We start from the raw sequence: 16,384 nt of genomic DNA on the forward strand, positions 1-16,384 counted from the left end.
TGGGGCGGTGGTGGCTCATGCCTGTAATCCTAGCACTCTGGGAGGCTGAGCCAGGAGGATCACTTGAGGTCAGGAGTTCGAGACCAGCCTGAGCACCAGCGAGAGCCCGTCTCTACTAAAAGTAGAAAAAAGTAGCCAGGCACGGTGGTGCACACTTGTAGTCCCAGCTACTGGGGAGACTGAGGGAGGAGGATCCCTTGAGCCCAGGAGTTTGAGCTAGGCTGACACCAGGGCACTCTAGCCTGGGCAACAGAGTGAGACACTGTCTCAAAAAAAAAAAAAAAAAAAAAACAATTGCAGGGAAAAGCAAAGAAGGTAATAGCACAGGGATAAAACAGAGCAGAACTGACGCTAAAATCAAATCACCTATAGAGCATATGAACTTGGAAGCAGCCCCTGAAACAGAAGGAAGGGACCAGATTTCAATCAGTGAAGTTAAAAAAAAAGTGCAAAAACTGAAAAAAAGAAAAAAACGTATCTTCTCCATAAGGGCTGCCTTAACCTCCTAACCTTCCAATTTAGTACCACAACCTTCCCCACATCCCTAACCCATGTGCTTCCTCATACAGTTTACATATTTATTAGGTTTATGGCTTATTGTCTGTTTCTCCTGGCAGGAATTTAAGCTCCCTGAGAACAGGGGTCGTTCTCTTGCTCATTGATGAAACCCCAAGGCCCAAGAATAGTGCCTGGTATATAGTTGACACTGAATAAAGCTCTGTTGGATGAATGACTTATAGAGGTTCCTGAAGAAGAAACCAGGATAATAGGTACAGCAGCAATAATTAAATATTAATATTAACTAAATTAAATTAATTTTAATTAAATATTAAAAATGAAACTTTGCTGATCTAAAATAAATTATTCAGATGGGTAGATTAATTGGGCCCATTGAGTTACAGTAAAGGTAATTAAAATAAATGCTATATCCACACATGTTCTGGAATGTCTTTAAATAGAGATTTTTAAAAATCTTATTATGCAGCCATGATAATATAAAAGTTACCTGCAAATGAATGAACATCAGACAAGCCTTCAAATTTTCCATCTAAAAAAATTAGAGAAATCCACAGAGCAGTGACTCCAAGATATTGATGAGAAAAGGTTGCAGCCCAATGTTCTTATGTATAGGCAAATTGTTGTCATTTGTGTGTGAAGACAGAAAAACAACCTCCTGTGCAAGATAGGGTTCCCCTGCCCTTTTACCCACGCTGATCAAACACTGAGAGCCATTCTCCAGAAGGATCACTACTGAAGCAAAACAGGACATTAATAGTGGGGAAATCATAGTATAAGAAGGACTGACAGTGAGTATTTAAATCAATCAAATATATAAATATAAATAAAAATAATTGCTATAAAATGCTTTACAATATATTAGAAAAGCCTTAAAACATATGGGAAAAGACAAAAATGGAATAGTTGTATAATAACAATCTGGATTAATGTCCCCAGACTGGAATAAAAAAGATGAGAAAGTGAAAAGAGTGAAGATGAGCAGGGGAGGGAAAGTTGTGCTAAGTTACTAGCTGGATGCAAGGGGAGTCCAACTAGGTAAGTTGAAAAACAAAGGTTAAATATAGTTATCTGACAAACTTAAAAGACAACTGCTTATACCATTTAAAACAAGATTTTTCTTTTCCAAATTCCTCCAAAAGATAAAATCAAACAAAATAGAGTGTACATAGCAAAACACAAAAAGAAATCACAAAGAAAATGGAAATAATAAAAATAAGATAACAAAAGTAAAGCCAACTATAATAGTTACGGCAATCAGTAGAAACGGGATAAACTCACGTACCAAAAAGAAAACATTTTCAGATTTGGTAATAAATAGATCCATCTTATAAAAAGACATGCCTAAGAAATGATTCAGAAATTTAAAAATAAAAGAATAAATATTAATATAATATGAAGATAATACCAAAAAAACCAGTAGTGGTATATTAATATAATATAAAGGAGAGTTCAAATCCATAATCATTAAATGGAGTCAAAGAAAGATTTTATATTGATCAATGGCACAATTAAGATAAAGATATAATATTTATATACCTTATGAGCCAAATAATATTACCTATATTATAATACATATATGAAAGAAAAATCAAGGAGAAATATAAAAGGAAATGAAAGAAATATAGTCATAGGAAGATGTTTCATATCCATCAGTTTGACAGATTAAATACACAAAATAAGTCAGGATTTGAATAATATAATTTTGTGTTAATGAAACATTAATTCTTTTGTTAAAAATAGAGCTTAGCTGAACAGATAAGCAAAATGTAGTATATAACACAATGAAATATTATTTGGCCTTAAAAAGTTAAAAAATTCTGAAACACACTACAATGTGGATGAACCTTGAAGACATTATACTAAGTGAAAAAAGCTAGACACAAAAAAACAAGAATTATATGATTCCACTTATATGAGGTACCTAGAACAGTCAAATTTATAGCGATAGAAAGTAGAACAGAAGTTACCAGAGACTTGGAGGAGGAGGGAATGAGGAGTTACTGTTTAATGGATACAGTGTTTCAGTTTGGAAAGATGAAAAAGTTCTGGAGATAGACAGTAGTGATGGTTGCGTGACAATGAGAATTTGCTTAATACTACTGAACGGGACACTTAAAAACGGTAAAAATGATACATTTTATGTTATGTATATCTTACCATAATAAAAAGGAAAAAAGTCCAATAAAATAGTGCTTACAATTTTTTTTCAAGAGCCTAAGTGGTAACATTCTATGCCACAAAAAAAACAAAAAAGCAGAAAATAATCAGATGGCATCCTATGGCCACAAAGCAATAAAGCTAAATTTCAAATAACAAATTTAAGCACAATGATAAAAACAAAAAAATTTGCCAGTTGGAGATTCAAAACAATGTTTTAGATTACTATTGGATTTAAAATAAAGACTTAGAAACCATTGAGAAATTATTGAAAATACATGTGAGCAATACTTTAAAAAAATGGAAAGGATGTACGTAAAGATTTAGTAGCATTAAATGTTTTTAGTATGGAACAAGAAAAATAAATATAAAATATAAGCTTACAAATCAAGAACTTAGAGAACAAATAAAATGCAACAATTATAGCAGAAATTTATTTCAAAATTTATTGGAAATAATTGTTCAAAACTCAAAAATCTATGAATTAAAAAATCACATAAGAAGTAATTTAAGAGTTGTTTTAAAAGAGTAATAAATTAATCTAGGGAAAATGATAAATAAAACCAAGAAATGAGAAATGACATATAACAGATATAGGGGAATTTTTTTAAAAAAAAGAAAAAAATGCATACATATTTATATAAATGTTTGACATCAGTTTTAGAAAATCTGGAAGAAATGGATAACTTTTAAAAAATATATCAATGATTTTATAAATTGACTTGGAGGCTGGATTTGATGGCTCAGACCCATCCCAGCACTTTGGGAGCCTGAGGTGTGAAGATCATTTGAGGCCAGGAGTTCAAGACTAGCCTCAAGAATATAGCAAGACCCCATCTCTACAAAAAAAAAAAAAAAAATTTTAAGAGAGACTCAAGGGATAAAATAACAAAAATAAAGTATCTTAATTATTTTTTTAAAAATCGACTTAGAAAAAATTAAAAATTGAATAGACCTGTAGTCATGGAATAAGTTGAAAAATGCATCAATAAGTTTACTTGCCCCGTCCCAGATAGCTTTATGATGTACTCCAGAAGTAGGAAAAAATGGAAACTGCATGGTTTATTTTATGAAGCAAGCATAACTTTGCTAATAAAACCAGAAAAAAAGTAAAAACTACTAACACAAACTGATACATCCATACCTGGAATATTACTCAGCAATTTTTAAAAAAAAAGGGTAAATGGCTGGGCGCGGTGGCTCACGCCTGTAATCCTAACCCTCTGGGAGGCCGAGGTGGGTGGATCGCTCAAGATCAGGAGTTCAAGACCAGACTGAGCGAGACCCCGTCTCTACTAAAAATAGAAATAAATTATCTGGACAGCTAAAAATATATATAGAAAAAATTAGCCCGGCATGGTGGCGCATGCCTGTAGTCCCAGCTACTCAGGAGGCTGAGGCAGTAGGATGGCTTAAGCCCAGGAGTTTGAGGTTGCTGTGAGCTAGGCTGACGCCACGGCACTCACTCTAGCCCAGGCAACAGAGTGAGACTCTGTCTCAAAAAAAAAAAAAAAAAAAAAGGGTAAATGCAATAACTTGGATGAATCTCAAGGAATTATGCTGAGTGAAAAAGCCAATCCCAGGAGATTACACATTGTATGATTCCATTTATATGACATTCTCGAAATGATAAAATTACAGGAATGGAGAATAGATTAGTGTCTATCCAGGAATTAGGGGTGGGAGGGAAGTGAATGTGATTACACAAGGGCAACGTGAAGGATCCTTGTGTTAGTGAAACTTTTCTGTATCTTGACTATGGTGGTGGATATAAGAACCTACACGTGATAAAATTGTGTAGCACTAAATACATACACACAAGTATAAATAAAGTATAAGGAATTTGGAATATTTAAAAAAAACTGTAGGCAAAACTTGCTTGCATTCCAAAAAGCTCCTATTAAAAAAATGAAATGTTAAATTGGACAGTATATTAAAACAATGACCCACCACAATTAAATAGATTTTCTCCCGAAGATGCAGGATCATTTACTACTAATAAATCTGTTATCACTAGAATTTTAACCAATAGTATGTAAACCATTGAGGAATTTCAGTTGATGGTTTTAAGAAATGCTAGAGAAGTACTTCATAAAAATTAAATTCAGGGCCGGGCACTATGGCTCACACCTGTAATCCTAGCCCTCTGGGAGGCCGAGGTGGATGGGTCGTTTGAGCTCAGGAGTTCGAGACCAGCCTGAGAAGAGCAAGACCCCATCTCTACTAAAAATAGAAAGAAATTAATATGGACAACTAAAAATATATACAGAAAAAAATTAGCCGGGCATGGTGGTGCATGCCTGTAATCCCAGCTACTAGGGTGGCTGAAGCAGGAGGATCCCTTGAGCCCAGGAGTTGAGGTTGCTGTGACCTAGGCTGATGCCACAGCACTCTAGCCCAGGCAACAGAGTGAGACTCTGTCTCAAAAAAAAAAAAATTAAATTAAAGTTTATATTTTAAAAAAGAACAGATACTCCTAGTAAAGTAGGAATATAAATAAGTTTTCATAACCTAATTAAAAGGTTCTCTTAAAACAATGAACAGCATCATATATTTCACAATTGAACCCTGGTAGTTTTCCCATCAAAATCAAGAACAAAAAAAATTGCGAATGCCACTTCTTATTTAACATTGTTCTAGAAGTTCTTACCAATATTACAGAAAAGGAAGTAAAAAGAAAAAGCCCTTGTAAAGAAGGAGACAAAATTAACATTATTTGCACATAAAAATCAAAGAGAATATACTTAAAAGAGTAGTTTATTTGGTAGAAGCCTCTGACATAATTAGCAGACAAAAAATAAACACACAAATAACAGCTTTCCTAGGTACCAGCAATGATGGGTTATAAAATATTATAGGGAAATAAGCACTCAGAAGAGCAATAGACAATATTAAATACTTGTAAACAGTCTTAACCAGAAATATGTGTCCTTCAGGAAGACAATTACAGAACTTTACTAAGAAAAAAAATCTTTAATAGACATATTCAGAAATGGGAAACAGGTACACTGACTATCATAAAGAATGAATTCTCTCCATAATCATTTATATTCTCATGGTGATTTCAAACAATATCCCAGTAGAACTATTTTGGAAGATAATAAAATTAAAATCAGTCCATCTGTAAAACTAAAAATGAGCAGACAAGAATACCTAAGAAAATCTTGGAAAATATAAAGAGGAAACTTTCCCTACAGACATTAATAACTGGAATAGTGTGATACCAGTGAAAAGCCCACAAACCACTGGGACAGATAAAATATTCCTCAAATAGATAGTAGTATTTATAAGACATTTGTACGTAATAAAACAATAGAGAATGGATGGTTTGGAAAAATGGGCTCTTTGAGAAAAATATCAAACTACTACTTGACATTACCCCAAAAAAAGTTTCAGGAAGATTAAAGATTTAATGTTAACAATTCACCAAAAGGCTAGAAAAACATAAATACTTAACTGACCTTGAGAGAGAAATGATTAAGAGATTTAAATACACAGGAATATTAAAAATTCTGTGTATTACAAAACAAAGCAAACAAAAGTCAAAAGCAGATTTAAAAGCAGATGTGTAACTAAGCAGATGTATAAATAAATAAGAAAACTTTAATATCCCAACAACAACAATGAAAAAGGGAACAGACAGTACTGGACAATACTCTAAGGAAAAAGTTGACCAATAAGCCTATGAGAAAATGTTTTCCTCTTGTAAGTTCCATGGCAAATTATAATTAAACATTTTTGCCATTTAACAATTCTAAGAGTTCTTTCAAAATTACTTTGCATTTGCGATAGCATTACACAGAGACGGATTCATGGACTAATGATATTATGGGAAATCTGCACAACTGTCATGAAAGTAGTGTGTTAATATGGATCAATAAACATAAATATTTTTCTTTTGACCCAGTAATTAATTCAACTTCTAGGAATTTATACTAAAAAAATCACCACATATGCTCAAACATAAGGAACTTATTTAATTTATAAACCTCTAGGCATGTATTTGAATAATAAAAAATCTACTTTTAATATTAATTAATGCACCTTATACTTGTATATTGAAAATCTCAGGTAAATCTATTGATAAATTTGGGGTTTTTTTCCACTCACATTTCAGTCTTATTCAGATTCTTTACTAGTATTTTTGACATCACTGGTGTCGCTTTTTCGGTTATCTAACAGTTTTTCAGGGCATATTGTCTTCGCGTCCAGGTGGATATAGCCCCTTTTGAATCTGTGTGGGATGCTATCTGGGGAAATTACACAAGCCACAAATATTGATGCACGTGGTATTAGGAGAGTTGGTGTTTACTTTTGTCCTGAGAGAGGATATTTTTTATCTCAATAATGAAACCACTGTATGACTTTTTATAGAGCTCTTTAAAAGGCTTATTTACAATGGCATCTGATACTTGAAATTATAAGCTCCTACCTTCTAAATCTGTGTAAAATTTCTTTGCTTCTCTCAGGTGAGTCTAAAAATATCTAAAATTAGCATTGACTGAGATCATTTAAGGCTAATACATCTTCACCAAATGTTACGTTTGTTCAAAAGAGAGTAATTGAAAGATTGTCCTATAGTACAAAGGTTTTGGGAAAAACAGTAATAACCATCTCTTTTATAAGAGATAATTTTAGGTTTAAAGAACAACTTTTGCCATATATTGGAACATATACAGTAATCAGACATGGCTCAAGGATTTATGTACAAGTGTTTATTGAAGCATTATTTTAAAACAATAAGAAAGTCAAATGTCCAACAATGAAGGCTACTGAAGTTATTATTTAATTATTTATTACATATCCATCAAACTTAATATCATGCACTCATTAAAATTCTCTGTTAGAAGGGTATTTAATAACTTAGGGAAATGCTCATAAAATAAGTGAAAAATTCCATAACAGAATTGTAGATCCTGATATGGAGAAAATATGTATGTGTTTGTACAGGAAAAGATAAGTCTGGGGGAAAAAATCACCAAAATTATTTATTTGGTGATTTATCCATCGGAGGCTCTATTTCTCTTACTTTCCATGTTGAATAGAGTATTACGACCACTACCCTATAAACTCCACAAACAATGGAAAGTGTTTATCAGTGACTGATACTGCTTCATTCAACTGCTGAGCAGACAGAGGCACAGTGTCCCTGTGCCCCGTGGAGCTAGGTGACTTTTGAGTAGATTGAACAAGGTGGACTGGGGGCCGGGGAAGCTGGGCAGGAATAACCCTGAGCCCTGCAGCCGTCCCTTATGTTCGTCCCTGCGTTCCGCCCGTGCTCACAGCTGTGCTTTCTTTCACTGGTCCATCTGCAGTCTTTCTTCGTGGACCACAACAGTCGAGCTACCACTTTCATTGACCCCCGAATCCCTCTTCAGAACGGTCGTCTTCCCAACCATCTGACTCACCGACAGCACCTCCAGCGGCTCCGCAGCTACAGCGCAGGAGAGGTAACCCCCCCACCCCCTCCTCTGCTGCTCACAGGTGCTCAGTCCCTGCCCCTTCCGTGGGGGGGTTGGGGGTGGCCGGGATCTAGGGTCACCTGCTCTGGAAGAGACAAAGCCATAAGTGTACTGCTCTGTAGGAGCATGAATAACGACTCTGGGATGCTCACTTAGCTCCCTAGACTTGTCTTCAGATGACCTTCCTTCGCCTTCACGTTTGTCCATCATGATCACCACCACTGAAAACCGGTCTAGTGTAAAGGAGACTGAAAACGCAGTGACAGGTGATCCCTGCACTTGTGGCTGGAGCGGTGCTTCCCAAGGCCTGCCAGTCACGTGTGAACACTGGAAAGACCCTGGAACTGCCACACAGCGTATGACTGGCTTTAAACTTCTACCTCTCCACACGGTCCTGGAGGAGAATTCTGTAAAGTACTCCTGGACTAGAAACCGGGGGAAAGTAACCAGGCCACGTGAACGTTCTGTTCCCTTCCTGCCATGTGCCCCTCCCTGGTTTAGTGTCTTCTTCCATGAGGAAGACGGCAGCCCTTCACAGGTAGCATGAAGGCTGCCGCTTTCTGCCTTTCTAAATTACTGCCTCGATATCCCATACCCCTTCCTGTCTTTTTTCCTCACGCCACAACTCAAAACATGGCTTTTTTCTATTTCTAATTCGTTCCTGACAGTATTATGAGCAAATCCTTTTTTATGCCCTGACTGACATTTCCGAAGTACCTGTGCCTTCTTTTCAGAGAAACTACCAGGATCTCAAGAGATGTGGCCTCTGAGAACCATTTCCCATAAAACAGCTTGTACAATTGGATTAAAATGAGGTCAAAAAAATCCGAACAGTGACATAGGAAGGAAAGGAATATACATGTGTGATCCCCCAGGAAGAGCCACAGTGGATACCTCAGAAGACTGGGAAGATAATGAACCACTGACAGCGTCTCTTCCAGACAGCAAACATGAGTCTCAAGGGAAGAGCCTGTTGTTGGCATATGGGCACCAGTCATTTGCCACTTTTTCAGGAGTAATCCTCTGTGTACTCTGAGAGATGTAACTGTCTCCAGCCAAGGGCACACATGGCTTAATGCCAGTGTGATAAAATAAATTTAGGTATCGTTGTTTCAGGATACTGTGAAAAACATGTTAAATCTTTCCTTCTGCATATACGTAAAATGTGGGTGACCAGGCAGAGAGGGAGTATTACACATCCCCCAAGCACTATGTGGGTGTCAGGGCCTTCTAGACGCAGACATGTTCACAGACTGCAGGAAGCAGCATCCCAGCTTCCCGGCTCAACATGCACAGTCCCCCTCCCTGCTGGTACTTTTATAACACTTCAGAAAGTACGAGATATTTTGTCTTATGATTATAGTGAAAAAGTTCAAATTTCTTCATCCATTTGAGTTATGCCATTTTAAATGTCTAAGCTCTTCAATATTATTAAGACAATTTTAGTATTAACATAGGGTAACTACACATGATAAAGAAGCTGAGTACTGCAGACAAATTCGCTGTCCATAAAACAAAAACATCAATTACCCAATGTAAGATGAATTCCCCAAAGATACAAAGCTCTTATAATTGTAAGAAACCAACCAGAAAGTATAAATATTAAAAACCTTTCTAACTGAACAAGATTGAAGTCATGGGTACCATGTGCATTACCTATTTTAAAACATGTGTTTGATGTGATTGAATAGCCCAAATACAGCTCATTTAATATCAACATTCATGGCAAAGTGCCACTTGCATCACCCAGGAACTAGCTGAAAGACTCTAACACATAAGGATGAAGGGGCATTAATCTACATCAGCCATCTGTCTGCTTCCTAATGCATCCATTCCCGGCTGACTCTCAAACCTCTCCCATCCCTCTGCCCATCCTCTCTCTTCCAGTAGCTTTGGACTGACATAAGGGGAAACCAAGGAAAGCAATATTAAGAGAAGCTGAGAGGCAGAGAATATCTGGTCCAGAGGCAGCCACCAGAAAAAACAAAGACTCAGCTTCTAAGAAAACAAATATCTTGTTCCTCCTGCTGCAAGAGCCCACAGCCTAGGGATGGGGAGAAAGGAGAGACTCTGGTGTAAAAAACAGAGAGTGGGCGGTGGGAAATGTTGACTGTGTTTGCTGGGATGTGATTTTGCTCAACAAACATTGACCAAGTGCATGGCTTGCTCTGAGCACTATGGAATGCAAAGAAGTATGAGGCAATCTCCGCCTTGGAGAAGTTTGTATTGTATTTTTGTAACCAGGTCAAAAATAAATGCAGAGTTAAGTAACAGGAGAAATCAGAATACGATTGAGTGCCAAGAGAGATGTTAGGACAAGTGCCACGGAAGTTCAAAAGAGGCCAAGGAAAATTATCTTTTAAAATAAGGTACCTGACCTAGAACTTGAAAACTGGTAGAATCTAGCTGGAACGACGCAGGAGGGAGGGCAGCCTCAGAGCGCAGCGTAAGCACAGGTGCAGGTGGGACCCAGACAGGTCCACAGAGAGACGGCGCAGAGTTCAGTGTGACCAGAGTAGCAGGTTCGCAAGTATAAATGTAGCTATGTCTTGGTTTTTGGAAAACTTTGAATGCTACGTGCAAGAGTTGGAACTTTTTTTAAGGCCCACTGAATGAATTTGAGGAAAGTAATATGATGATTTTTATGTAAAAAGTGGGTTTTAGAGATCATTTCACCCATTGTTTCCCAACAGGGAAAGACTGCTGGCATTTGGGGCAGGACGATTCTCTGATGTGTAGAATTGTCATGTCACATCACAGGACCTTTTTGTCTTGATCCCATCCATTAAATGTCAGGAGTGTCCCCACCTCACTAGTTCATTATGACAACAAAAACAACACAAAACAGAAAGCTCCCAAGTATTTCCACACACCCCCAGATGACAGCGCCGCTGCAGTCGGGAATCGTATTTTACAGTCCAGGAAACTGAAATATCAAGAACTCATGCCACGCAGGGAGTTCGGGACCATGGCTCAGACTTCCTAACTCCCAGTCGGTGTAAACTAGTATTTTAAAAAGAAGACGATGAAGGCGGAGAAGAGAAGAGGTAGGACTGTGGCAAAGGGCGATTTGAGAGAGAGGCCTGTTGGGGACCACTGCTCCAGTCCACATGGAAAGGCATAAGGCCCCCAGTCAGGTGACAAAGAGACAGCAAACAAAGGACAGCCTGTGGGAAGAGGGCTGGGGAGTCAGGCAGCATGGAGGGATGCGTGGCCAGGCCTGCAGTCGGCAGGGCACAGGGAGCCACATGTCACTGCGCACTCGTCCCTGGCTGGGGACCTCAGTTTCTGCGTCTGCAAACAGATAACCCTAATGACTGTTCCAGCCCTGTGATTCTCGAGTCTGTGAGGCTTGATTCCAAGGCTTCAGGACCATGTAAGAGTCACAGCCCCACTGACAGCACATAGGTAAGGGGAACAGGAGAGACGTGTAGGGAGGATGGCAGATTTGTCTTTAGACAAATTGACAACGAGTGTAACAGCAGCAGGATTTCTGATTAGAAATTGCAGTTAAACAGAGGGAAATGTGAGACTCAGGAATAACTGACGGATTATTTCATAATCCATTGTTTCTCTGTGTCCTGTATCGCAGGCAGTGGGGAATTAGCTATAGATGTTTTAGACCACAACTTTAGATATCGATATTTTCTGTTCATCTACATAAGTCATTCTCTTGACTGTTGTTTAGCAGTTGACTTTTTTATAAATTGTGCTTTAGGACAAAATTAAAATGAGTTTCTATATTAAGGATCCTAAATGGTAAAATTTCCCCTCAAAACCCAATAATAGATTATAAATAGAGATATTGTTAAACATCTTTTGGATTATCTTTTACCTCACCTGGAAATTTTTCAGGCAGATTCCTGAAAGCCATATTATAGGATTTATACATAAAAAGATCATTATTTGACATTTTGACTTGCATTTTAATGCAGTGACACATCTATCTGCAATATATTCAAGTACCAACAAAGTAGGACTTACCTCTTCTCCTAATATCCAAATGAAATTGGATATAAACAGAAAGAGCATATAGGGCTATGAATATTGGCTCCCATCTCCATATCAGTATGGGAATCACTAAAGGTTAACAAATTTGCCTTGTTTATTTATACCGCAATTAGTAATATAATTAGCATTAATAAGAAAGGATAAGCAGAGCACATATTTTTCTTTCTTTTACCACCTTACCTTGGTCAGATTAGAAAAATCATTGGTCATAGAACATTCTGGAAGGTACGCACAAAAAAGCTTAACAGTGATGGCCTCAGGAAAGGGCAACTGTCTGGCCGGGAAGAGAAACTTCTCATTCTAGAAGCAGAAGTCACTCTTAGTCATTCTTTGGAGTGAGCTTCTTTGGTTGCAAAAGTCACTTCATTGGCTCTGATGACATAAAGGTACAGTAAAAATAAAGCACAAAAGATAATAAACGGTCCACCTGTATAGGGCACCTACAGAACTGGAAGTTTCTCTGGGTGAGTCAGCGAGTGGTGAGTGAATGTGAAGCCTGGGACATCACTGTACACAGCCGAAGACTTTAGAAACACTGGACACTTAGGCTACACTAAATTTATTATTTAAAAAAAAACACAGATGAGGCCGGGCGTGGTGGCTCACGCCTGTAATCCTAGCCCTCTGGGAGGCCGAGGCGGGTGGATCGTTTGAGGTCAGGAGTTCGAGACCAGCCTGAGCAAGAGCGAGACCCCGTCTCTACTAAAAATAGAAAGAAATTATCTGGCCAACTAAAATATACATAGAAAAAATTAGCCGGGCATGGTGGCGCATGCCTGTAGTCCCAGCTACTCGGGAGGCTGAGGCAGTAGGAACGCTTAAGCCCAGGAGTTTGAGGTTGCTGTGAGCTAGGCGGACACCATGGCACTCACTCTAGCCCGGGTGAGACTCTGTCTCAAAAAAAAAAACAAAAAAAAAACGCAGATGTATCACAATGTTCCAACAGCTATGGCATCACTAGGTAATAGGAAGTTTTCAGCTCCGTTATAATCTTACAGGACCACCACTTTGTATGCAGTCCGTTGTTGACCAAAACATCGTTAAGTGGTGCATGACTGTGTTGACAACATGGAATGAGTGGAGAAAACACAGGCACAGATGGAAAAGCATGATTTCCCATCTGGAGACAGTGGTACACATGAAAGTAAAAAACTAGATCATGTTGTCTATGGTTTGTGTCCTACGTTACCATTACAGTACCTTGTACACAACTCCCACATCATTAAAATTCTTCTATCATCTTTTGTCATGTGGATCTACCATCATTTAACTCAAGCCTTTCTTGCACAGTATGTTTGTTGCCCGCTTTTTACTATTACAAAACATTGAACAAACATCTTTCTTTTGTTTCCTTACTGTAATTCTAAAAACTTTGTTAATGATCTATTTTTAGAACACAAAAGAAATCTAGAGATAAATGTAAATTCATCCTTTGGACTTTTCCTATGAACTTGCTAATTTTTTTATCATCAAGTCTCCAGCATTTTCAGAGAAAGCGTTAGCTGATTATTAACCCAAATGCGTGTAAAACATGCAATTTTCAATCACAGCTTTAAGAAAACCCACCAGTGTACATTTCCAAATTGCAATGCTGAAGAGAAGCTTGTTTACCAGTACTGAAAACTATTTTCTGAGGATATCTATTTTGTTTTGTCTGGAGAGCTAAATGTTTGGAGTTTTCACATTTACAATTTTGATTAAAGCTATCAACATCAAAAGTAAAAGAAATCCTAAAAGTAGTCACTACTGCAACTGGGTTTTACCCAATCATAAGAGAATGTCTGGGGAAAGGGAGGCTACCAGGGACTCTCTCTTCTCTCTCTCTCTCTCTGCCTCTCAAGTTATTTATCCCATGAAGTTTTTTTAAAATGCCCAACCAAAACCAAGATATTGGAAGCAGGTTGGTAGCATGGCAAGAGTAAACAAGTGCTTTACAGTCAAGTATTATTATAGTTAGAATCTTGGTTCTCTCTCTTAACAGTTGAAAATTGGGGGAAAACTTATTTTTCTCAGATCTTCAGATTCCCTATTCTGTAAATTGAAGCTAATAATGCTTATCTTGCAGAATTTGTTAGGATACAAGATACTACTTGAAGAGAAGCCAGCACAGTGAATAGAATAAAAGGTACTCAACAGAGATTGGCCCTGAGTGTAATCAATACTGTCTAAGAGAACAAGTCCATTGCACGTTCAGTACTGAAGTTCAATGCTGCCTCTTGGAAAGGAGGATTATAAGTCTATCTTACTTATTTATCTAGAATTTATCTCTCTTTAGCATATTCAGGATGAGATATGTTTCTTAGGCTATTCTGTGTATTAATTTGATTAACACTCATGACATTTGGCACAATCAGTTTCTTAAAAACCATAATAACATCAACCACTCTACTTAGTCATTTTTAAAACTTTCTTATTTTCTATCATTTTGAAGGTTATAACTGTATCACTTTTTCTAACTTAGGTCACATCAGGATCTTTTGCCCCTTATGTTGAAAACTTGGTATCAAAAGACCATCTGAAATTGATGACAGATTTCCAATGCTTACAATTTTATTTTAAAATTAGGCTTCAGAAGTCTCTAGAAACAGAGGAGCCTCTTTACTGGCCAGGCCAGGACACAGCCTAGTAGCTGCTATTCGGAGCCAACATCAACATGAGTCATTGCCACTGGGTATGTATCACGCTGCTTTGAATTCCCGGGTACCTGATACTTAGCCTTTTTTTTTTTTTATCATGACTCCTTTAATATTCAAGATTCTGTGTTGTTTTTCCTTTCTTTTACGGTATGGTCTACTCCCCCCACTTCCCTTCCTCCCCACTTCTCTCTTCCCTACTCTCTCCTGCCTTCTTCTATATTCCACTCATTGATTTGTTAACTCAGTCGGGAAGAGCATAGTTTAAATGAAGTGGTGGATTTTATTGCTGCTCAATACAGTATTTAATGTACACCTTTCTTTCCATGTGTATATGGGAAATGTTTGCAGTCTTCACTCCTAACCTCTGCTACCTCTTTCCAAAACACACGCCACTTGTATGGAGGGAAATGAGGTGAGAGAGTCTGGATGGATTGGGGCATTTCCATTATCACTACTGGGAGATCGATGCATGGGTGTCTTTGAATTCATAAAGAATCTTTTACCCTAACTGTGGCAAAATGACCAAGGAAAGTTAGAAGGAAGAGAGAACTCTCTCAGGGTGAGCTACTGTAGTCTGCTTCAGCTGTTCACACGGATGTGATTTAACACCCAGCAGAGTTCCTGAAGTACTAAAGGGTGATTAACTTAGATCTGGTTCACTTTTAGTTTGATCTTTTAAAAATAATAATGCTATTATGTCACACTTTTTAAAACCCTCAAGATCGTACATGTTTTTGATGAGTACGCTGCCTGCCCTTCAAACTCCTACATTAATCCCGGTATCAAGTGGCCATTTTCCAATCATCAGAGAAATTATCTCTGGGCTGCAGACTCAACCACAATCCTGTGCTTTTGTCTGTTTCAGCATATAATGACAAGATTGTGGCATTTCTTCGCCAGCCAAACATTTTTGAAATGCTGCAAGAGCGTCAGCCAAGCTTGGCAAGAAACCATGCACTCAGGTAGGGCTCATCCCTCACCCCTGGAACTCCAGGTCTTTCCAGCTATTTTTCCTGGTGGGAAAACACCTCTGTGCAGAGAGAGCAGAAGCTTATGGTGCATTATACTCATGCATTTAAATTATATTAATAACTCAAATCCTCAAAATAAAGGGTTCAGGGGGTTCCAGTGTTCTGGGAAATGGCACAATCTGAGATAGTCTTATTATCAGGTTGCATATTATTTATGTGATGCTGAAATGATGTCCATTGATTTGGAGGAGAGCACAGAAAGGAAACAAATAGTATTTATTCAAAAATTATATATGTAAAGTGCCACATAAATTTTTTTTTTTTTTTTGAGACAGAGTCTCACTCTGTTGCCAGGGCTAGAGGGAGTGCCGTGGCATCAGCCTCCCTCACAACAACCTCAAACTCCTGGGCTCAAGCGATCCTCTTGCCTCAGCCTCCCAAGTAGCTGGAACTACAGGCATGCACCACCATGCCCGGCTAATTTTTTCTATATATATATATTTTTTTTTTTTAGTTGGACAGATAATTTCTTTCTATTTTTAGTAGAGACGGGGTCTCAATCTTGCTCAGGCTGGTCTCGAACTCCTGACCTCGAGCGATCCACCCGCCTCGGCCTCCCAGAGTGCTA

At 37.9% G+C, this 16,384-nt stretch overlaps 1 protein-coding gene across 2 annotated transcripts in view; it reads left to right on the forward strand.

Annotated features, from left to right (window-relative positions):
* Positions 1–16,384, forward strand: part of HECW1 (HECT, C2 and WW domain containing E3 ubiquitin protein ligase 1) — a 385,512-nt gene that overhangs the window by 307,402 nt on the left and 61,726 nt on the right. For both annotated transcript variants that reach the window (XM_045564487.1, XM_045564486.1), the window contains exons 15-17: positions 7,992–8,126; positions 14,715–14,820; positions 15,651–15,747. In XM_045564487.1, the coding sequence (XP_045420443.1) occupies positions 7,992–8,126; positions 14,715–14,820; positions 15,651–15,747 (338 nt within the window). The remainder of the gene's footprint in view (positions 1–7,991; positions 8,127–14,714; positions 14,821–15,650; positions 15,748–16,384) is intronic.

This window comes from Lemur catta, chromosome 11 (assembly GCF_020740605.2).
Source record: "Lemur catta isolate mLemCat1 chromosome 11, mLemCat1.pri, whole genome shotgun sequence".
NCBI classification, from domain to species: domain Eukaryota; kingdom Metazoa; phylum Chordata; class Mammalia; order Primates; family Lemuridae; genus Lemur; species Lemur catta.